At 37.4% G+C, this 24,560-nt stretch overlaps 1 protein-coding gene across 1 annotated transcript in view; it reads right to left on the bottom strand.

Annotated features, from left to right (window-relative positions):
• Window positions 1-5,088, bottom strand: part of zmiz2 (zinc finger, MIZ-type containing 2) — a gene marked incomplete at its 5' end in the record, with an annotated part of 31,119 nt that extends 26,031 nt beyond the window's left edge. The window contains 3 exons of the mRNA XM_079256563.1: window positions 2,080-2,282; window positions 2,946-3,063; window positions 5,039-5,088. Coding sequence (XP_079112689.1) covers window positions 2,080-2,282; window positions 2,946-3,063; window positions 5,039-5,088 — 371 coding nt within the window. The remainder of the gene's footprint in view (window positions 1-2,079; window positions 2,283-2,945; window positions 3,064-5,038) is intronic.
• Window positions 5,089-24,560: the final 19,472 nt, after the last annotated feature.

The raw sequence follows: 24,560 nt of genomic DNA, 5'->3' as shown, positions 1-24,560 counted from the left end.
AAGAATGTATGTTTGCAATGTGGCTGGACAGCAGAAACACACAAGGAAGGATTCATTTACATTTGTTACTGCATCTTAGTAATAACAAATATGATTCCAATGCTGGAGAACGGCTTGATAAGCCTGAGATTTACTTGGAGGAAAGTCTCCTGCTGACAGAGGTGGTAGAGTACATCAGAGAAAACAAGCAACCAAAGGATAATTAGGAACAACAGTGACAAGCTCTCACAAAAAGGCAGAATTAAAAGAGCTTTCAAGCTTCATCAATGCCAGCGTCTTGTTCTACCCAAGAGAATCTGTAAGAAAGAAAGATCTCTGCATCTTTAAAGACACATTAAGTAACTCTCTGAGCTTAAAACTCTGCGTCTCGGACTTGTTTGATGAAACAGTGACCTCTAACATGTCACTGTGTCATTTCTGGAGCCGCTGCTGCCCAGCAGCATCGCTAGGCTGCAACGTTTTGCAGCAGAGATTTGCTTCATGCCAGAAAATACACCGGCTGTTTTAAACGTCGCTGATTCAGCAAAGAAATGCTAGAAGAATGAAAAGAGAGAAAGAAACAAAACAAGAGTCATCGTAAGATGGTCTTCTGCTGGCTTGAGAGAGCTGACAGGTCAGGCAGGATGGAGGCTGAACTAGCCGTCAATAAGGGGCACAGGGAGGGAAAAACGGCAAAATGTCTGTAAAATGTCTTTAAAGACATTTTAGAAGTATTTTAGAAATGACAACGCTTGTAATTTCTGCATGGATTATCTGCAGATGGACCTGGTTTAATCTACTTCCAGTCAAAGAAGACGGCAAGCAGAACATCGCTGCTGGTTTATCAGAGAAAGTTTGCAGAAAAATCCACACTTGCAGTAAAACCTGTAGACTGATTCCATGCCAGCCCATCAGAAGTGTCAGTACAACTTCACCAAACAAAAGCAATAGCAGCAGCAGTAGTAGTAGTAGTAGTAGTAGTAGTTAGTAGTAGAAGATGTAATCCTAGCAGCATGTGCTTGGATCTGGAGAGTCCCAATAATTTTGTGCACATGTACCCAACCTTGCAATGGAGTCCAGTCTTACGGTGTGTTCAGACCAAACGCTTTTTCAGCGCCGAAAACGCTCAAAACGCTGAACGCTCGACGCTGGACACTAAACTGCCACTTTTGTGTCCGACGCCCAAAACGCTCCCAACACTCCTGCCGGGTCTGCTGCTTGTCTGGAGCGAGCGGCAAACGCGGTGGAAAAGAGAGGAGGGAGGCGCTTTCCTTCCGGTCAGTCTGAATGATGGCGGATTCAGTAGAGATATGAGATGGTTTTATTTATTAAATAAAGCTAGAGAACGTTGTCGTAGGGCAGTTAGCCAGTGTTAATGCAACAAGAGCCGCACTCAGCAGAGAGCCGCCGCCGCCGCCCCCAAACAAAGCGTTGCTAGGCAACGTATCCTGCTACGTTGCCAAATCAGTAACATTTTTAGTAAGGAACGGTTATCCTAAATATTGCACGGAGTAATGGCGTCTCAGCCCCGTGTCTGTGTTCACCACAGGAATCCTCCAGGAGCTGCGAGCTGATCGCTCTGATTGGTTGACGCCCCGCGTCGAGCGGCCAAAGTTCAGCTTTGCACATCTCTGGCTTTTGATGTGCGTTCCACGTGGAACGCGCGTCGAGCTTAAAAAACGTCTTAAATTGCGCAGGGAACGCCGATGCCCAAAACGCGACGCGAGAAAGCTCGACGCCCCCTTGCCGCGCCTCCCCAGAGACTTTACATGGAAACCTGCCACTCTCGACGCTCAAAACGCGTTTGGTATGAACACACCGTTACAGTGCGAGTACTGCCAGCGTGCATAGTGCACTGGAACCGACACAAACTGAGTACACCTGGCCTCCTCCCAACACTACTGTGGATGTGACAAATGGTAAAAACCAATCAGGAGCCAGTGGATGGTCTGTACCTCCTGGGCTACTGTAGTAGCATTATGGCAGATGGGCAAAGAAGGCAACTGGTCTATGTCGTCTAAACTGTTCAGTCATTTATGATGTAAAAATGAATTCTCAGAGTTTAAACAACTTTATTTAAATTTAAATAAAGCAGCATACCTTCCTCCGTAGGCTGAGGGTGGATTGTAGGCAGCGCTGGGACGTCCATACATGACCGGCTGGCCATAACTTTTAGACATGGCATCCCCGTAGGACTGCTGTCCAATGAACTGGGAACCCATGCCACCGCCCATACCAGGGCTGCCACCGGGCATCATGTGACCACCAGAGCTCTCACCAGGGCCCATTGGTGCACCAAACACCTGCACAGGAAACAGGAAGGAGTCACACCGATGAGTCATGTGGACCTTCAAGACATACGGTCAGTCAGAGACTGATTAGCAATAAAAGCAACAACCTCAACCTGAGAATTATTCATCAAATTTATGAGGAAGCTGCTCAGGAAAATGCTGCAGTTCACTCCTAATAACAGAAACACGTTGCTGTAACGTTTAAGGTCAGCTTTAATGTTTCAGTACACTGAAAGAAATCAACATGACTTTCTTGCTTCAGATTCTTCGTGAGGGTCTGCATCAAATAAACTTTTTTTTTTTTTTTTTAAAAAGGAAAAATTTAGAGTCCATCAGATATATTAAATGAAATTTGCTTTTTTGAGGAGAGTAATAAATGGATTTTACAGATTTTATTCTAAAACACATTTTTAAACAAAATGTAATTTAATTAGAAAGAGAAAAAAAAACATGCCGAAAAAACAAAAAAGCATTTAAAGATTACAACAAAACTTCCTATGAAATTCCATGGCAAAAGTCTAAATTCTACCCATTTAAGTCAAAATGTTCTCTACTTTTTGACTCCTTACTAAAAATACGGGCTTGGGTTTCATCTTGTGAAATAAATAGATTGTGTTGTTTCAGCAAAGGGAGCCGGAGAAGAACAACATCCCAGGGTATTGAGTCATGCGTTACCTGGCTGTGTGTGGGATTGGTCACGCCCCACACTGTGGTTACTACAGAGAGAGATCCTGCGTGCTGATTGGTGCCTGGTTGCCAGGACACTGGCTCATTTAGGAAAGGGCTGTCAGTGCTGCAGAGGGATGTGAAAGCGAGTTACTGGGATGGTTCAGAGAGGCAGAGAGGGCATTCATCCAGACATCAATAAGCACAAAATGCCACATTATTACAGACTCTGTTTCATCATTTCCTTGTGAAAACAGAAAGTGTCGAACACGTTGTTGGAACAAATTTCCTGCAGCTGCACAGAGAGAGACTGCACTTAGGTAAAGGTCATGAATGCATCATTTACTTTGGTGAGCTAACGATTAACCTGAGCATGGTTTATTCATCTGACAGTTGAGGTTACCCTCTGTTTCCTCCTACTAAACCATTTCCTCTGCAGGAAACTACCACAAGAGCGCCGCTGTCAGACCACATTATCTGAAAGTTTACTGACTGAACTACCAGAACGGATGAGTTTTCAATGTCTTACCTTCTATCGCTCATAATCTCATGACAAAGAATAAGAAATTTCAGATGTTCCTGCAGAAAGTATATTTATGTTGTATAAATTAACTGAACTGGCAGAATTTTACACTCACTGCTTGTGGTGTCATTAATATATGCTACTATATTTCTTGGATGCATTTATTTAAAGATTAAAAACAGATTTAAATGAACACATTCAGTTGATTTAACAGCGTATAAAGACAGCAGTCTGAGATTAACAAACACACGATTTGTTCCACTGTAAGTTTTCATAAATCAATACAAATATTTGCAGTTTAAAGACACATATTCACTTAAACCAGAGTAAAAACAAAACTAACTTGTTAAGTCTCTCAATAAATAAACCACCACAAATTCAGCAGTGGTTAGGAGTCTTTAATCCCACTTAGCAACATGACACGACATCTGGACACAGCCCAGATGTGCATTATTTTGGGACATTTCTCACATCAGTGAAAGAAAAAAGATCCAGATTAGAAGAAAACATGTAATGCATGTGAATAACTGACTTTATTCACTTTATTTTATATAATTTATTTATATATTATTTAAGTTTTCAAACAAGAGCAGTCTATAATTGTATTGTATGAAAACAAATGCACAGCCATCTCCCCATCTAAATTTAACGTAGCATCGTCCTGCAAACAGCAGCTGGACTACCAGGTCGGTTATTACATAAGAAAAACTACAGCAGCAACAAACAACCTTAAAGGGTGGATTTGGTGGATTCACAGCAACTGGTGGCAACAAGCACAGCAGATTCAGCAGAAACTATTTAATGGAGTTAGGTGATGTAAGACAAGTTATAGACAACACATGCCAGTTGTAAATGGAGCATTCTGGAAACAAATGTTCTTAAATTAAACCTGAACATTAAAACAGCAAAATATGTTGTTCCTACAAATTTGTAGCAGAGAATTTTATTGGCATTAGTACGGATTGTGTAGAATCTAAAATATCAATGGCTTTGTATATTAAATTAAATTAAATTAAATTTCCAGCGGGAAAAATTATGCTGCAGTAAATACATAATTTTATCAAATAATTTAAAATATAATAAAACATAAATATTTCATTTATTATTATTAAAATGTAACCATTCAAAATAAAATATCATAAAACAAAACTAAAATATTTATTGATTTATTCTTTTTAACTTGATTTATTTCCCAATTAAGTAACAATGATGACAACAACAACAAAAAACTTCTTTTCTTTTATTGTAGCCAGGCTCATGCTGTAGAAAAGAAACTTTATGCAAATTATAAGTTCACTTCGTGTACTTTATTCTAAGCGCAAAATATTATGTCAAGACTCTGTATGGGAGTGTGTACTTTTTTATTTTATTCTTATTAGCAGGTTGGTGTCTGAATGTGTGATCAAGTTTAAACCATTTGCTGTAATACAAGACAAAGTGAAGGGAAAATTTGCATTTTTGTTTCAAATAAAGCAACAAATCTACAGTAAAAACTTGCAGGTAAATTTTTCCTGGACAAAGCAGGTGAGGTGTCAGTTGAGGACCACAAGCCTCGTGTCTGCACAGAGCGCGTGGTTACCTTTGTGGAGTGGGAGGCAGGGAGGGTTTCATGGAGTTGAGGGGGTTCATCGGATGAATGGGGGGATCATTAGCGAGCCCCCACTGTCCTCAAGCAGCAGCCCTGGGAGAGAGAAAGACACACATAAAAACACAAACACTTACAGCTCATTTGCTACACAGCAACAATTTATCAGCACTATTGCCCACACTGTGTGCACAAAGACATCACATCCTCCCACTCAGAGCCACTCACTTTAATCTGTGTGTGCATGTGTGTGTGTGGACTGCACACATCAAAACGTTAGCCTATCACTGTCTGCTGCAGCTCTGATACCTCTCAAAGGAGGGGGAGGGGTGGTGCAAGCTAAATTTAGCTTGCTGATTTCAAAAGGAATTTAAGAGAACAGAGATGTGAAGAGGCACACTCTTCTCTCAGCACACCGACGTAAAACATAACGACTCACAAGCGACGCATTCCCATCACTGTTAAGAGGAATCAGCTTTCGGATTTTCTTTAGGTTTCAAAAAAGTCATCAGATTCCTTCGTCCCCCAACCTGACAAAGCTACATGCAAAAATATGACAGACCAAATCATTGTTGATGAACCAACAATTCACATTTTCTGCATAAGATTCATTTACAGCCAGTTTTCTGATCCATCCTTTGGAAAAAGCCACAACAGAACATCTTAAATAGATGCCAGAGTTACTAAAAAGTATGAGGACAAGACAGCATCCCTGCCCAAGCTGCTTTTTGTGAGATGTAGGTAAAGACACACAGCAATGCCCTTTGCAGAGATCTCTTTCCCACCATGCCTAACTGAATGAAAAGGAAATGTAGGCAACACGACATCATGAACACCTTCAATGCTCATCTAATATATTCATAAAACCCAGAACAACAACACAATGATTTAACAGTTCCTCCTCATATAAAATGGTGAACTAAGAAAAGATGTCTCGTTCAGTTAAATTAGTAATTCTTCAACTCCTCCGTCTTTGTGTCTCCTCCTCACCTCCTCTGCCTGCATCACTAGTGGGAGGAATGACTAGAAAAGACTCCAGAAATGGACAAATATAGATATGCCATGTCCACCACGGCTGGGATGATATGCTTTTCTCACGATTAGATTTTTAATGATTTTTTTTTGGTGCTGATTGGATTTCAATTATGATTCCTGAATAATACAGATTTTTAAAGAGCATGTGAGAAAGTTGGATGACGACTAAGTTTACAGACTGTATCACGAGCCAGATTTCCCAAATAAAAACATCAACTGTGTCAGTTTTTAGGATTTATTAAGCAGCAATGCATCTGAAGCAGCTGTTTTAACTTATACTCTTGTTTCAGAAGCTTCAACTTCATACTTGGGGTATCTTTTTATATAATGTGTCTGTGTGTTTTCTTTATGTCTGATTTTAAACTATAAAGCGCTTTGAGTTACATATTTTACGTTGGAAAAGTGCTTCATAAATTAAGTTTGATTTGATTTATAAAAGTACTGGTTTGAGTTGGCTTGTTGCTGCGCTACGTTTGGCCATTAGCTCTGCATTTACCTCAGGATGGCGTCTTGCTAGGTGGGCAGTAATGTTCGTCGTTAGGGCTGTTACGATATGCTTTTGTCCCGATTCGATTCTGATTTTCTGGGTGCCGATTCGATTTAAATTGCGATTCTTACAATTCTTCGATGTGGCTGATTTTTGTAGATTAAAAACAAACAAAAAAAACGTACAAAACTTTTCTTTGCTCGTCCTTTTTTTCTTGATTTCAATGAGGAAAACACAACACAGTATCCAGACCATCATCCAGAAGACAAGTACAAAGATCAATAAGAACAATAAAAATGACAACAAAAAAAAAAATTATAATGGATTATTTTTATTTGAAAAAAAAAAAGTTTTTTTTTTATACAAAAGAAAAATTATTTTAAAATTGCCAAGCAAAAAATCCCAATATTCAATTTTTCTATTCGATTTTCCCACCCCTATTAGTCGTGTTACCGCAGTATGCAACATATGCATTACAGAGTTTACAAACAGGTTTCTGCTCTGCTTTTCCCTTCAAAGCAAATAAAAAAAATAAAAAAACAAAATGTCAACACTTTTGATTTAAAATGTGATGGTGGAGGATTTATCTCTTCATATTTTTGCAGGTTCTCACCATTCTTTTGTTTGTTTATCTTCTGTTTACATGTTTTCCAAAACGTCACATTACTAGAGAGTCGAAAAGAAACATTCTGCTGTAGAAGAGCCGTAACTTCTTCTCCATCTGGCATCTAAACATATAAACAATTAAAATTAAAAAAAAAGTAAATAAATTTAAAAAATCAATTCTTTACCAAAAATCTTTTTTAAAATGGTTACTGATTTACTGACACCTAGTGGCCAAGCTGGAGATAGCAAGCTACTTGTAACACCCATACAGCCTCCTACTGCACTGATGCTGGGAGTCTGTATGATGTGTCGAGGTACAAACAACCAACTTAGGTGTCATTCCAAAAAATGACCAATTTGTTTGTGATCAGATCTTTTGTTTTTATTGAGAAAGCGTCATACATTTTCATCATTGCCATTTTCTTAATATATCTAATGTTTTCTTCATGTTTGTAATTCTTTGAGGTTGCACCAATGTCTTGGATTATGTAACAAGCATAATCTCCATTTCTCAGAGATGCTCCTTCAAGCTTCTTCAACAAAAGCACCCATAACCACAGATTCCTCCACTTTCTTCTTCTTTGTCACCCCTAAAAATGCTTCCTCTACATGCTTGTCATACAATACAAGCAATTTCCAATGTAGAAGGACCCACAGCACAAACAGATAGCTCATTTGAAGAAGACTGAAACATACACCAGTTCATTTACCAAAGTGATTAGATAACACTAAAAATATTCTTAATCAGAAAATACTAGGGCTGTTACGACATGCTTTCATCCCGATTTTATTAGATTGTGCTGATTCGATTTAAATTGCTATTCTCGTGATTCTTCGATACTGCCGATTTTTGTAGACTTAAAAACAAAAACTCGTCATTCTTGATTTCTATTACGAAAAAACAACACAGTAGCCAGATCTTCATATTGGTGCTATAATGCCCAAGAGGACAAGCAAAAAGATTTTTTTTTTTTTAAATTATTTGATCATTTTTATTTATTTGGGGAAAAAAAATTTTTCCAACAAAAAAATACATATTAAAATTATGAAGCAAAGAATCCCGATATTCAATTTTTCGATTGGATTTCCACCCCTATAAAATACATTGTAGAGGTTACCCTGTAAGCCTCAGTGTAGGTGAAATTGCTGTCTATTATAATAAAAACAAATAATTTAAAAAATAGATTCTCCTGGCTAAGATTTTTCCTAGCCATGGACTGAACCACTTCCTCGCCACCATTAACGTATCCAAATTAAAATCACTGTTAGATAAACATAATCCACATGATACACCCAGCCCCCCAAGTTGCTTAATACACAAATAAAAAGTGAACATAAATGGCTAAATACATATTTATTATAGAGGTTTGTAATGATTGCATATTTAAATTTAACTCTGGGTTTAGGCTATTGGACAGACGAATCAACTGTATACCACAGTAGCATCTTAAGATTACATATATTCATACTGTACATACATACAAAAAGGTTCACATTTTTGAATTAACAGGATTTATTTAAAGAGCAGCTGAAAGTTTCTGCAGTACTTTAGTAAAGACAAAAGGCAGCTTGACTAAAGACTCAAACTGTAGACACAAAGACTTAATTACAGACCTTGGTAAAAAAAAAAAAAAAAAAAAGGGTGACAACATATAAAGACCTGATAAAGGAGTAATCTTGTTCTTTGATTTGGTTCATGTAACACCCTTTCCCTTTTGCAGTTCCAGATGTTCTCTCTTTTTCAAGTCACTCCTCGCGCTGCTCTCCTCCTACCTCCTGCTAATGATTTTCTTTATCTGACGGTTGCCAACTGACATGCTAATTTCCCAACATCAGAGCCTGAACATCCCCTCCCCCTGTTTCTTCCTCTCTCTGGTTTCCTTTTTGCACTTTGCAGATTTGGGTCAGACATCTTGCATCTTGTGTAAAAAGATAGTGGGGGGGGTGTTACCCAGATCACATGACCACTATACGTGAATTTGTTCCTATCAAAAAGATTTGCACCTTGTAACTTCCATCACAGCTGAGCAACTAAAGCACACAAAGGAGGAGCGAGATGTGCAAGACGTGTGACTTTATCAGATGCTGAACGTGAACACAAGCAGTACAGACTGTACCTGCAGAGAGATGACTGAGACTCTCTGTTCTACCCCCATCTTCTCAACTCTTCTGCCCTCAGCTTCTTGACATTTTCTTTAACCACAACTCTTCCTCTTAATCCCACTTCGCACTGTCAGGCTCTTTTCTTGTCCTTTCTCTCTTATTTCTCACTTCCATCAAAGTGACAAATCACCAGAAGCACTCAACCAACTTTCCGTTCCTGCGGCTGCTGCATTGTTTTATGGAACAGTCCAGTTATACGTGCAGCAGACAAACTAAGGTTTAGGTCAAGTCAAAATGAATCAACTTTTTATTTTCATTAGGGTCATTACTGATCCACTTTTGGGAAGTTACAATCCAACACCAATATCTGAAATGTGAATATCTGCCGATACCAGATGTGTTCATGTGAACATTATTGTGACTATGGTTATTATTGCTGTTATAACTGTGTAAGATTTCATGAGGTTGTAATAAATGACCCATCCTTTCTGAAGTTGCCTCACCAATACAAATATAATAACATTACAGATCTACCAATTTCAACACGTTTTATTCTGATTTGGCACATTTTACCCAAACAAAGCCATACATCTGTGGTTTTGAATCAAAGATCTAGCTTTTAGTGTAACAAAAAATGTCACATTCAAGGCATTTATTGCTTTTAAAACATGTCTGAAGCGTGTCATCCAACACATCTGCGCTGGCTTGACTAGCGTGGTATTGGTATACTTTTATTAATACCAAGTACGAGTACACAGGCTTGGTATTGAGCAGATACTGATATCAGTGCATCCCTAATTTTCATTTAATCTGCTGGATGGACATTTACTGAAACTCCAGTTAAACTGTTTGGTCAATAGGTTCTTCCTAAAAAAAAAAATAAAAAAAAATGCCAGACTCAAGATGTAAAATTTCTTTTACTGAGAAAGTGGAAAAATAAAAACTTTGTAAAAAATGCCTAAACTGCATTTATGACGGTGGCATTGTAAAAAGAATGTATTGTAGCTCTAACCATGATCCGTTTCTAAACCTAACCAAATCATTGTGATTTCCTAAACTTAACCCAGTGGATTTTTTTTTTTTTTTTTTAGTAAAAACAAATTAAAATAGCCAGGCTAGCACCAACCAGAAAATGATAACATTGCATTGTAGTGTGTTTCATGTAACCATGGTAACCTGCAGATTGATAACTAGGGGTGTGAATCAGCAGGCATATCATAATTTTATCATTAAAGCGATTTTGAAATTAAAAAATGGTTTGTCATTAAAAAATATGTTTGCGGTCATCCATTGGTTTATGCAGGACAACTGCTTCCATTCTGCCACATGGAACTAAAAACATGTAGCTGCATAAAATGCAAGCCATCTTGGGCGCACCATACTTCCACCTGAACTATTATGTCATTCTCCTGGTTTTTCCACATTTAAAACAAAGCTTTAAACTTTGAAATTCAAGATTTTGGTTATTAATTCTTACAACGATTTCATTTGGCTGGATGGCTCTCATGCTATGGTCACTGTATCTGAGACGTAGGAAGGGTGGAGTTCAATATCACAATAGTTATAATGTAGGCCAACAACAACGGGGAAAATACCACGGCTGCATTTAGAAATGCAGGGAAAAAAATGTTCTTCATCTGAAGTTTTATGAGATCAACAATTACAAATGAAACACTTTACATCATCTGCTGACTTTTTGGGAAATTGATAAAAATACAGAAGTAATACTTTAATTTGGTATCAAATGTGAAATTTAGTTACTTATTTGTTCTGCTTGGGGTCTGTGATGTTGAATATTAATCGGACAAGTGGTGGAACATTGCGGAGGAGTATAATGTCTATGAAAATCCCCTTTGACCATTTTGGATGTGGAATGTCATCACATCATCATTATCCATTTAGAGTTGCATGTAAAACGTTTCAATAATTAGCATACTCATTTACATGCAGTAACTCTTAACCTAATAATTCTAATCAATTCATCTCTGAGTAAACCCTCTGTGCACTCAACAGTTGTGTTGTTCACAAACTGGGACAAATGGGTCAGACCGAAAAAAAAATCAATCCAGTCATTGTTAGATTCCTACAAAACAGTAAAGCAGATTTCCTTTTAAAATCAAATTAAAACTATTTATAGTTTTCTTTAAAATGTTTAAATAAATGAATAAATAAATAAATAAGTAAGTTGTCTGATCTGGCTGATTAACGGGAAACATGGCGAACACGAGAGCGACCATTGGAAACAATGGAATGGGTTACAAAACCCCTCCGAGAAGGAGATTCAACACAATTTGTGGAAAAAGATGTGTTCCTCTTCAGCTTCTACTGAAATTCAGAGCAAATATAAACTATATTAAATGATGTAAAAGGAAAACATCCAGACTGACGGGGGAATACATTAATACAGCAGGACAGAAGACTCAAAGCAACATGCATGAAAACAGAAAACGCACACACTGACGAAATGAAAAACAAATAGGCAGAAACAGGAGTCAATGTTTATGACAGAACTGGAGGAAAACAGCTGATGGAAATGGGATTTCCATCCGGAAAAGCCAAACGTACAAATACCAAGTTACAGTAAAGCAGAGGAAAAGCAGTGATGGACTGTGGATGAATGGATGGCAGTAATAAACCATCAATCTGCACTGAACAAAGAGACGATGCAGGAACTTTGGTTTGGTGCAATGAAACAAATGAAATGAAACAAATTGAAAATGAAAATGAAATGAAACAAATTTAAAAATAAAACAAACACACAAATGTCCATATCGTAGATGGAAGAGTCTCCGCCAGGCGAAGGAGAGGAGAGGGTGGCAGGAATTAGCTATACAGTAAAAACATAAGTGGACACTGACATGTAGACACGCTTCTCTATCAATCAATCTATCAAAAGGAAATTAGGTGACGCTGAGCTAATACATGATGATGATGATGATGATGATGCACGCTGACACAGAGAAAAGCGTGTTGAAACTTTAAACAGCTCAGTGACGAGACCAGCAGACGGTCTGGATCCCAATATGACGGAAAGTTTATGATGGACGTCTGGGGGAAAAAGGTAACCATGACAACGCTGCATCCTACAAAGCTCATCTTCCAAAAGCTGGTTAAAAAAATGAAAAACTTTTCACAATTCAAATCATTTTTACAGCTTCTCAAGGCAGATGGATTATATTTATATGTGAAAATATATAATAGTTTTTCTTTTTTTCATTCCATGACGGCTGCATGCTGCTCCAACTCTCCATCGGTTTCATGATATTCACTCTAGTAATTCTACTTGCAATCAAAATCAATACAATGAAACAATATTTTCAACTAAATTTACAAATATTATCTTTAAATAAACCCCTGAAATTATCAAACTAATGATGACAGATGAACTAAAATCATAAAATAATATAAATACATTACAAAAGCTTTGTGTGTGGACACAGAAAATAATCAGTTAAGCTGATTAATTGATTTTAAAAAGTATCCGCTATGAAAGCTTAAGAACTGCTGGAGGGGGAAACGGTTTGGCAGCTGATCAGTAAAGATGATTAAATGCTTCTTCTTCCACTTAACTGAAATGTTTCAGTCTCTGATAAAAAAAAGCAACACATGAACAAGTCGCTGTTGGAACGTGAACTAAAAGTCTAAAGTCAATGTGTGTATAAAGATATTTAATAAACTTCTACCTGGGCCTTAATCTCCTGATTTACAATTTCAGCAGAAACAAGAGACCAGTCGTGATTTAAGTTTATTTTTTATCATAAACAGCAGCTCAGCAACTTTACTGACAAAGACAGCGAAGGAAATATAAGAAAAAAACACCAGAAGAAAGCCTCAGTTTAACAGCAACAAAAAAGCTTTAAGTCTCCATTTGTCTTATTTTGTGTTTCTTTTCTCCACAGCTGAGAAAAAAAAAAGTCTGATGTTTATTCCTCTCCTGCATCTTGCTTGTGCATGTTCTATTTCACCCACTTCCTCCAACATCACACTTTTCAATGTCTGCAGCATCTGTCGCTGTATTTACTTTATTTATTCATGTTGTTATTTTGTTACTGGTGTGTGAAGTGATATTATAAAGCTGGATTGTGGTGCCAAACTGTGAAACAACGTTGCTAACGCCTTGTCACCAGGCGCATCTTCGGAGGAGGTGGTTTTCCAGTCTGGGCAGGTGGGTTTAGCCAGTACAGAACTTGTGAATGGTTCTCTGACTATCTGATACTACCTGAATAGCATGATTAAACCAATCATTGTGTCTCTGCATGAGCGACGCAGCTCTGATTTTATCTTTAAGGATGACAACCTTTCAGTTCATCGTACTTGCATCAGGAGTATGTGGATCTAAATGTAATACATGAGGTTATTAATATTAGAAATGTAGCATGACGCTAATTCTTCAATTACAGTTTAACTAATAAACATTTCTGTTTTTCTTTATTAAAATATCACCTAATTATCTGTGAAAGCAGGTTAACTTTCTGCCAGTATGTAAAAAAGAAGAAATAGATAAAGCAGCTGGTAGATTAATGGATGAATAAAGGGAATTTTGATAAACAATAAAATGCCAGAAAAAATAAAGCTCCAGATGCATTTTACATGCAGAAGAAAAACAAGCACGTATTAATGCATTAATCTGGTTTTATTTTCACGCATTATTTTTCCTATCAATAAAACACAAGATAATGATTTCACTTTGGATCCATCCTAGATGTGTTGATGCACAAATACTAATGTGTTTAGATCCAATTTCTAGACTGAATAATCAAAATATCAGACTAACCACAAAGCTGCATCCTTTATCACATAAAACTAATCAATGTTTACCCGCACACTCTGACACACACGGCAGGAACAGTGCTGTGAAATAAATCAGAGATACCTAATGAACATAAGCATATAAGTGCCTGCCTGATGAAACACACAACCTTCACCGGTTGACCAGCTTTGAACTCATCTTTTCTAAAACACTAATTAAAAGTCTCAAATGAATACGGGAGATTACCCATTAAAAACCTCTTAAACACAGAGCAACAGTCAGACAGCAGCTCTGAAAATCCAGCATAATTCTTCAAGGATTCATCATCGTTTTAACAGTGAAAAGAAAAGAAAGATGTGATAAATACCAAGGAAATGATGTATGATGAAAGCTGTGGAGCAAACGGCACACACCATGAGCAGCATGAACTAATACGTTCCCTTTCACTCACTTTCATTTAATCCAATATGTAGTTTTCTTCTAAATTAAGACACACAAGCAACTATTGTTTTAAAAAGAGTAATCAGACGAGTCTGTGTGCACTTCTGTAATATAATAGTCAAGAAACTGGTTTCAGAAACTGAATCCAAATGTTTTAAAAGCTGATTTTCCTTCTTCACAAAGCAGTAAAACATTCACATTAATATATTTATACCTATTAACTCTCAGTTATTTTGTATTTAAGCCATAGCTGATGGTAAAACCATTCAGCAAAACTGAGAATTAGTCAATATTCTCACCTTATCAAACAGTGAAAACATGTTAGCTCTGAAGAACTGAGAATGCCAGTTTGGTACGTTTGCAAAGTAAAATAACATAAAAAAAACAAGTCATTGCACATTCAGAAAGCAGATTAAATGATGTTATTGCAGCCCATGTACACGCTGCACAGGACACCTTGATCCCAGAGGAGGTAGAAAAACACTAACGTGATAAATAATACAAACAACACAGGCCTTCACCTCACTCTGCAGCCTTTTTTTTTTTTTATCTTTATTAACCACCTTTTCTGTGGCAGCAGACTTATTTAAAAGCTGCACCAAACACAGCGCACAAAGTGCATGATAGCTTTGTCCACTTTGCTGTCAGAGTATTTAAATCAATAAACGATTCTTCAAACTAAAAACCAACCATTCACTTTTCACGTTTTCAATTCCTGCTCAGGTTTATCAGGAGGAATAAAAAGGGACATTTCTGTCTTTTCATGTCAACACAAACTAATTGAGCCTGGCTTCATGCCATGACAACATGTTATTGTACCCATGATACATCCAGGAAGTCACGGCCAGAGGGAAAAACAGGCACTGGCTAGCTCACCTCAGAGACACACTCCAACACAAAAACAGCCCATGCATGCTAAAACATCTGTTGTGGGGAAATCATCGTGCCAAACTGGTTCAGTTGTTTTGGGGTTTTTTTACCTGACAATAATTCTCTAGATGATGATGATATTATTATAGAGACACTTCTGACAAGAAATGAAGTTCATCGTCAATTAACTCATCATTTCAGACATAATCAGCTAAAAGATTATTTAAAAAATGTCACTGATGCTTCATTTTAGTCTCTTTGCAAAGATAACAATCTAATTTCTTTTTTTCCTAACAGTCGGACTCTAAGTACTCCCACTGAGTAACAGATGATCAAAGACGGTGAGAAAAAAACAACAACTATATTTTTGTTTCCACGACAACTTCTTTAACAAAAACCAATGACGACAGATGAGACTTTTAGCTGGAAAACACAATAACTGCATAAACTGATGAAAAATAAAAGCAAAACATGAATATTTTACAGAGCTAAACAAGGTCATCTAGGAGTTCTCCTAAAAGATCCCGACTAAACAGTTACATTCCTCGGATAAAAAGCCCACCGCCACTCAAAGACACATTTACCTTTCAGAAGCTTCTATCAAAGTGGCTTAAAAGTTGTGGAGCAAATTGAAGCTTCATCACAGAAAGAGACTTTGGAGGAAGCATTAAATAGGGATGCACCGATACCGATACCAGCATCGGTATCGGCTCAATACCAACTCGTATTTATACTTGGTATTGATAAAGTGTACCGATACCACACTAGTCCAGTCAGCCAGATGTGTTTGATGCTTCGGACGTGTTTTAAAAGAAATAAAAACCTTGAATGTTAAAATGTGACTTTTTTGTTTCACTAAAACAGTGATCCTCTCTGTTAATTCAACAAGAGCCGAACTCAACATACTAAGACAAGAGGAGAGCCGCCATTCCCCCCAAAAGAAACGTTCCCACGCTACGTATCCTGCTACGTTGCCAGGTCAGCAACATTCAGCTTCTTAGCAAGGAATGGTTATCCTAAATATTACACGGAGTAATGGCGTTCTTATGCAACAGTATGTGGTGAAAATACAATAATGCCTCCAGAATGTGGGCGTTTCTTTTTCATTATATATACGGAGCTACCGACGGAGCAGCTCTTTGGTGGAGTTCGCTGCAGCTGAAATCAGCCAGAACTGGCAACTCTGACAGGGTCAGTTAGGGCCGTTAGGACAGCAAAGTTTCTGCAAGCAGCCTGCAGCTCTTGTTTGTGGAGAGAACTGCAGCGTTGAGGATCATTATGACTTGTTTAGATGCATTTTCAGACAGCCAGAGGCTGCTTCACGAGCCGCAAGTCAAGAGTCAGAGAGCCGCATGCGACGAGGAACACGGCACTAAAAGATGGATCTTTGTTCCAAAACCACACATTTATAGTTGTATTTAGGTAAAATGTGACAAATCAGAATAAAACCTGTTGAAATTGTTCGATCTGTAATGTTATTATATTTATATTGGTGAGGTAACTTCAGAAAGGATGGGTCCTTTATTACAACCTGATGAAATCTTACACAGTTATAACAGCAATAATAACCATAGTCACAATAATATTCACATAAACACATCTGGTATCGGCAAATATCGGTTTCTGCAGATATTCACATTTCAGATATCTGTATTGGATCGGAACTCCCGAAAAGTGGATCGCTGCATCCCCAGCATGAAGCATTAATCTAAAAATGAGGAGTACAATTGGTCCAGTTTAACAGATGTAAAGTGGCAGAAACTATTTTACCCAACGAACGTCTCTCTTTAAGACATTTAAAGCTGCTTACACAAAAAGAAAATGTCCCCATTTCCAACTATTTTATGTTCTTTTGATGCATTGGTCATCAGCAAGGTCTTACATGCAAGGAGAAGGACCACCCCTTCCTTTTAACAGAAACCCTTAGCTACTGCAGAAACAACTGCAGATTCATCGCAACATTGGCCAAGTTCAAATCAATGAAGTAGTTTGTGAAAATGCATGTTTGCATTGTCAATGTGGCGCGTCTGGACTTTTGTCTTTGTTTCAACACAGGTTTGTGTTGCCAGGATGGGTTTATTAATGAGAGATCCATACAAAGGATGTCACAATTCCATAATTTCCCAATTAATCATGGTACTTTTAATGCCAAAATGTATTAACTAACAATATTCACTTTCCAAAAGAAAGATCAAGTCAAACAACATTCATTTGTCGCCATTTGTGACGCTTTATTTTTGCTAAGAGGAAGTTATTCTCGCCAAACAAAAAGGATTAAGTCACAAACTTTTTTATAAGAGAAGAAGAAACAGAGTGTTGTTGTGGAGGAAAACTCACCAGCCTGTAAAGAAAGACAAACAGTTGAAGAAAAGGAGGAAAAACATTGAAGGTTGCAGCACCTGCAGGGTAACCACCAGTTTGCACCACAAAGTAACAGATTAGAAGTAACTGGGTTAAATGGAGGTAATGTTTTTGTAACACCGAAATTACGTGTTATCATGTCATTTACAAAAATGTGATTATGTACAACTGATTGGACGCAATCACCTGCGTTCATTTTACATTTTACAGACAAGAAAAACTAAAATGCATCTTTTTTTACAATTCGCTGTTCAAACAACTGATGCCTTTTAGTCATCAAGGTGCAATTTTCTGTTTTATTTTCTGTTCCAGTATTATTTCTGTGTCATACAGCAGTTTTTCTGCGAAAGTTTTCTCCTAATTCAATCTAATCTAATCTAATCTAATCTGATGGACAGCTGGATGCCAACGCTAGCTAGATGTGTTTCATACTCTCCAGTCAGGTTGGAAAGAAATGAAGAATAAGATTTATAATTCAGAAAAAAGCCTCCCAAGACTACATTCAAGTCCTGATGCAGTTTCCATCAGTTTTCTTTCATTTAAATTCAAAGCTAATATGCATCTAATATTGATTTATTTATTTATTCATAACAGAGCATTGGAATGGGACTTGTTTGTAACTTTATTTTGCTGTTATATTTTTTGTTGGCATCCAAAGATATAAATACATCAAATTTAAAGACCTATTAAAGGTGGAGTATGTGGAGTATTTTCAATATTTAAAAAAAATTAACTAAAAAATAACTACAATCATAATTAAATAGTTTTTTTAAACATGTAGGTTCCAGTCTGTCCATATTTGATGTGTTATTAAATCACAAGTTTAATTAATGACAAAGACCCTTCTTAAATGTTTTCCTACCAGTAAAAAAAAAATTGCTTTTTGTCATTTGTCATTAATTGAACTTGTAATTTAATAACACATCAAATATGGACAGACTGGAACCTACATGTTCAAAAAACTATCTAATTATGATTGTAGTTGTTTTATTAGTTAATTTATTTTGAAAATATTGAAAATCTTACATACTTCAACTTTAAGGCGTATTAATGTGATTTTACATGTTTATCGTATCGGGAATTTACATACAATGATAGTGATAATCGTAAAAACATGATTATTTCTTTTGTGAGAATCATAAGAAACCCTATAACTGTGACATCCCCACTTCATGTGCAAAATTTAAGTTATTTGTCGTCATTTCTGACTGTCTCCACTGCAGGAACTGTAGTTTATAAGTCTGCCACGTCAATGACATGAAAAAAGCTCTACAGAAAGTCACATGTCCCTGAATTTAAAGTATAGCGGCTTTGCACAGAGCAAGGTCTCAAACATATAATGTACTTTCATTGTTGCTTTACGCAAAAAGGAAAACTCACGCTTTTCTTCTGTTCAGTTACTGCAAACTAAGAGAAGTTTGTCTCATATAGAAGTTCATTCATAAACATGTTATTGATCTGCAGGTTCCGGGTGCTTTTTGTAAAAACGCAACAAATTAATTATAATTTGGTTGCAAAATAAAATGCAATTACGTGGAATAATCTGGCTACAGGAAAGCTCATGTTATCCAACAACAGACACATTATTAGCTTGTTGCCACAACAAGATGACATGAGGCAGCACAGCCAATTTGTGTAATCATTTAAATCTGCACCTCAAAGCTGCAGAAGTGCAACGCCACTTCTAAATGCCACCAAAAGCACAAAGCAATTACATCATATCAGACACAGACAGCAGCCTGGATTCACAGGGTACTATATAAATACAGGAGTCATATCTACTTAACAAATGCATCATAGTGCCAACATTTTCCTCCCTAAATCACTTCAGTGTCTGAGCTTTCACACGATTTTATATTCTGACACTCTTCACCAAACTGTACAGATTTTCTTGCATTTAAGTTCAAGAAACGTCTATGGGGTCATTTTTTAACCTTTTTAAATATTTTTCTGGTGCAATTAATACACAATCATTGTAGTTATTTATCTAATTTATCAAAACAGATCGGATCCCGTCATTGCTGGATTTACCTGCAGCTTTCCCACATGCCAAAATATGCAACAGAAAATACATGAAAATGTATTATTTTTTTACCAGTAACAGTGCAGCTGTTTTGCAAAGTATGCAATCAAAAACCTAAAATGAGATGTGAAAAAGCATCTTCTCCTTCTACGGTTGCAAACAAAAACATGCAGCAGATCAGAACAAAGCATTTGTGCACAGCATGGATGAGTCCAGCCTCTCGGTGTTCCCCATCACCAAAATGAAACGAGCAGATGTTTTGTTTCACCTACCTGGCAGGGCTGATGGCTGATACTCCGAGGTTGAAGCTCACGCTTAAAACACCTATAATTGTTAGGAAATATAAAGAAAAGAAAATAGTCCTGTTTTTGGTGGAATTACGACGTGCTGCTGCAGCTCCAGCCCCTCCGCGTTAACTTAGTGTAATGTCGCTGCGTTAAGTGGCAGAGGACTGGGAACAGAGAGGCGCTTTAACACGCTGCTACTTAGCTCTCTGCGTTAAGTTTCTGCAACGCCGTCCTCTATTTTCCTTTCTATCATTTACCAATCCAATATCTAAAGCAGCTATCCGAAGTCGCTGACCTTAAAATAATTACCTGAGAGCTTATCTTTAGCAGGCTATGCTGCAACAGCCAGACGATGAAGCCGCTTTATAGTAGACAGTTGTGTTAGCTTAGCTAAACGGCGTTAGCCACTGCTGCATTCAAAGACCGCGAAGAACTCGGAATGCCCGTTTCCGTGTTTGATAACGTAAAAGAAATCACCCCTAAAAGTAGAATTTACTTATAGATCGTTATGTTAACTTTTATAATCTTAACATCCATATTTCACATAACTCCACCGAAAGGAAATACACATAAAACTGTAAATACACGTTAGCTGATCGATCAACAGACAAGGTACCTGTTGCTCTTTTGTTGCTTTTCTGATTCGTTATTTAGAATAGCTATTTGACAGTTAACTGTCTATTTCTATTAGCACTAACCCAAACAAATACACTTTTAATCACACGCATTAAAGTTAAAAATCACTCTTTTTCGTAAGTACAGTTCCAATTTCCGAGGTAGTGAGAACGCAGCATTCTGTACTGGTGTCGCAGTAGGGTTAACAAGGCAAGACAAGGCTTCACTGATGACCGCTTTTTTGAGTCTTTTAGGAGCCTAGGTGGGCTTTCAGTGCAACATTTTATGTCTTTTAATATCACCCATTCAGTAAAGTAATGAATGCACCATCATTAATTAACTATTTTTAAACACATCTCTTTTATTCATTCCAGATTGTGAGATAGAGTTATCTTAGTAAATGAGAACAAGCTGGTAGTGTCTGTGCTTTGGCATCTCACTGTGCCTTCCTCATTACTCAATAATCCTCTTTAATATATTCATGAGATCACAGGGCTAATGTCTCCCGCAGAGAAAGGCTTTTTCCTGTCCCTCTTCCTGAAGTCTGGCAGCTGCAGACCAGAGCAGCAGATCGTTTTAGAGAGAAAGAAAAAGGAGGAGGAAGATGGGGTATCATTCAGCATGACGTCACTTGCAAATGATCAACTATATATGATCCATACGACATACTACTGCTAACTACTAGCTGTCATGGTGCACCTGCTGCATCTAAACACACTAAATATGTGACATAAATGCATGTTCACACACATGGAGCAGCATGTGTGTGTCCTGAAGCCTGGCAGTGCAGGGCCAGCCAGTGCTTTGGAGTCATTAGAGGTGTCTGCAGTATCTTGCCAGAGGGCAGTGCAGCGTGAAGAATAAAAAGTCCAACCTGCCTGTGTTTTTCAGACCTCTGTTGCCCTGGAAACAGGTTCCTGAGATTTCCCATTTCTTCATTTTTTGCTATCCATATCACCCCACCACCCCACCAGCTCTACTCTCCACATGCCGCAGCTGCCTTGCTGCTTCCTCCCCCACGACCTGCCGCATAGTACAATCATGCACACTTCCAATCTACTGCAGTCATTTCACAATGTCACAGGACAGAAGCCTACACATCCACACAGCTGAGGATCTGACCCAACAGTCAGTCTGACTTCCAGAGCAAAGAAAGAAGCAAGAATGAAGGGAGGGCTGAGGAGACAAAGCAGATTTTTGATGGCAGCATAGATGCTTTTTTTATTTTTTTTATTTAAGTGTTCCCTTTCTAAGAACGCTCCCACATTAATTATGCTCATGGGAGTGTTTGTGCAGATGCTTCACCATATTGTTTCATAACTCCGAGTATTACTGGGAACATTCATGCCCAAAAAGTACTAAATAAAGGAGGTATATGGAGAGAAGTCAACGCTGCCTCTCTCCTCACTTTCAGGCCTTTTTAAGTCATCCTTGTGTTTCTGCAGTGTTATGTGTGCATTCCTTTGTAGTGACTTCTCTTTGGCAGCAGGCAGAACATTCCAGGGAAATGGCTGACCTAGAATAACACACACGCACACACACACACACACACACACACACACAGACTCAGAATGACTGAGGCAGTGAGGTCCTCCACCCTTTCGCTGGCCGAGCTCACTGAAACTGCTGTTTACTGTTGGTATGGAAAAACATGGCCACGCCGTGCAGCATGTAGAGGCAGCTGGGAGACCAGCTCACATGACTGTTATCACTAAAACAAATGACAGCATTGGCCTCTCCAGATCCTCAAAAACTCCTCTGTGAACTTTTACTTATGTTTGATTATCTGAATCAGTTCACTCCTTTTACTCCATCAGTTCAGCTGCAGAGCTGTAGTGAAACATTAACTGGTTTATTTACACTGTTTTTATTCCTCAGTCACACCTGATCAAACTCTATTACATGTAGAAATATACCGACTGACAGCCTGCGTATGTCTTTTACTACTGAAATGTAATAATCAGAGTATTTTAAAGACTTTGTCTACAACATTCCGGAGTGAGGAAGAATCCAGATCTTGCGATTAAACGATGAATGCTTGAAGTAAATGCTGTTTTTTTAAGCTTATTAATCGCATTAACAAGCTTATTTGGGAGATTGAGAGCAGATGGTGCCGACTGGCCCAAACTAAAACAACTTCAACTAAAACATCTCTTATTTTATCTTTGCAGGGATGATATTCCACATATTTTACCATAAGATAATGGACTTTTAAAGCTACAGATGCATTATTCCAAAAGGATCTTTGTGTCATCCTGAAAGTATTTGCTTTTTTTTTTTTACCTGAAACCTTTTTCATTAATTCTATCCGTCAGCACTGGTGCTTATACTTATGATTGCATATCTTAACAAAGCTCACTACTGTGCCCTTTACTATGAATCCTGAAGTATTCACATAGACCTTGTGTTTCTGGAGATAAACTAACATTCAGCTATTTTCAAGCAAAGGCCTCAAAAACATGCACAAGGCTCCAAGGGTTAAACATTAAGATAACAGTCAAGGTTTAAAACAACTAGAGGTCAATTTTCCACCAGATACAAGGTCTGATGTTATGTAACTGCAAATCTCACAGGAGGAAAAAAGACTTTTCTTTCTTGTCTTAAGGAATTGTGTTTCATCTCCAAAAGTCTCTTCTATGCTAGATGTATTTGATTAAATGTTTCCAGAGCTCATGTGAATTATCTTCTTTCCACAATATGCATCTTTTTCTTTTTCTTTTCTTTAAGAATGTGTGATTTATTCTGCTGATTTGATGTTCTCAGAAACCTCCACCAACTGTCTGACAGAAATGAGAGTGAAAGTTTCAACGGTGCCCTCTAGAGGAAGTCAGGGATGTGACCATCCTGAGGAGATGCATTCAGACTCCTCTCCCTGCTGTCATCTGGTGTTTAGAAATGAAACCGCAGCTGATTCAGTCTAAATCTGGTCAAATGAAGAGTTTTCTAAACTTGTTGAACAGTCGGTTGTCATTCAGTCCTAAGTGATGGGCAAACGCTGATTACCTTGTTACGCTCTTAAAAAGTTTATAAACACAGAATCAGTTTGCTTAGTTCTTTAATTTTTGGAAATATTTATTTAATGATTCAGTCTGTACAAAAACATCAATGTTTTTTTTTTTGTGTCTGCATTAAGGTGACTGTATCCTGGGCTGCATTTAACTGTTTATGGCATAAATTTCTGTGTTCAGTCTCGTCACAGAACAGTTATCATATGTGCCCATAAGATTAAACCAGTGGCTCTTTACTTATTTATTTATTTTATGGAATGCTCCTTTATATGTACCATCTTGTTTTCGAGGGGGTCCAAAAACATAAAACATATCAGAATACATTATAATCAACAATTAAACAGATTATATGAAAAACAATATTTAAGATACAAACAAAACAAAACAAGACATACTTGCTCACTCTTACTCCTCTCTCCACTCCTGCTAATGTACAGATGTAAAACACAGAAATGACACTACTAGGGATGTCAGAATCAGTAATTAATGATTACGTTAAAAAAAAAAAAAAAAAAAAAAAATCATCATTTGGTTGCAAATTAATGATCAGAACTATGTAAAAAAAAAAAAAGGCAATAATGTAAAGAGCACTAGGGGAATAAATTTAGTTTACTCATTATCAATATTATTATCTTTCATTTTTTTTCTTCCTCCCCTTTCCACTTCCCTCTCTTCATTTCTTTTAATTAATTAATCTATTTTTTCTACTTACATTGGTTTCACCACTACACAAGTTCATGACATTCCTAGGGAACAGCATTACGAGTGACATCAGAAGCATTTCTACATGATGTGAAAGTCTGATGCATCCTAAGATTACTTATCATACATTCATGTGTTTTTGTAGTTTTTAAAAACTCATTTTGTAAACTTGTCACAGCAAACAAGTCAAGTGCTGACATTACTTTGGAAATAAGCAATATCATTAGA

The sequence above is a fragment of the Telmatherina bonti genome (assembly GCF_933228915.1).
Source record: "Telmatherina bonti genome assembly, chromosome: 17".
Classification (NCBI taxonomy): Eukaryota; Metazoa; Chordata; class Actinopteri; order Atheriniformes; family Telmatherinidae; genus Telmatherina; species Telmatherina bonti.
The sequence above is the reverse complement of the archived record's forward strand: the minus strand, read 5'-3'. Positions and strand labels throughout refer to the sequence as shown.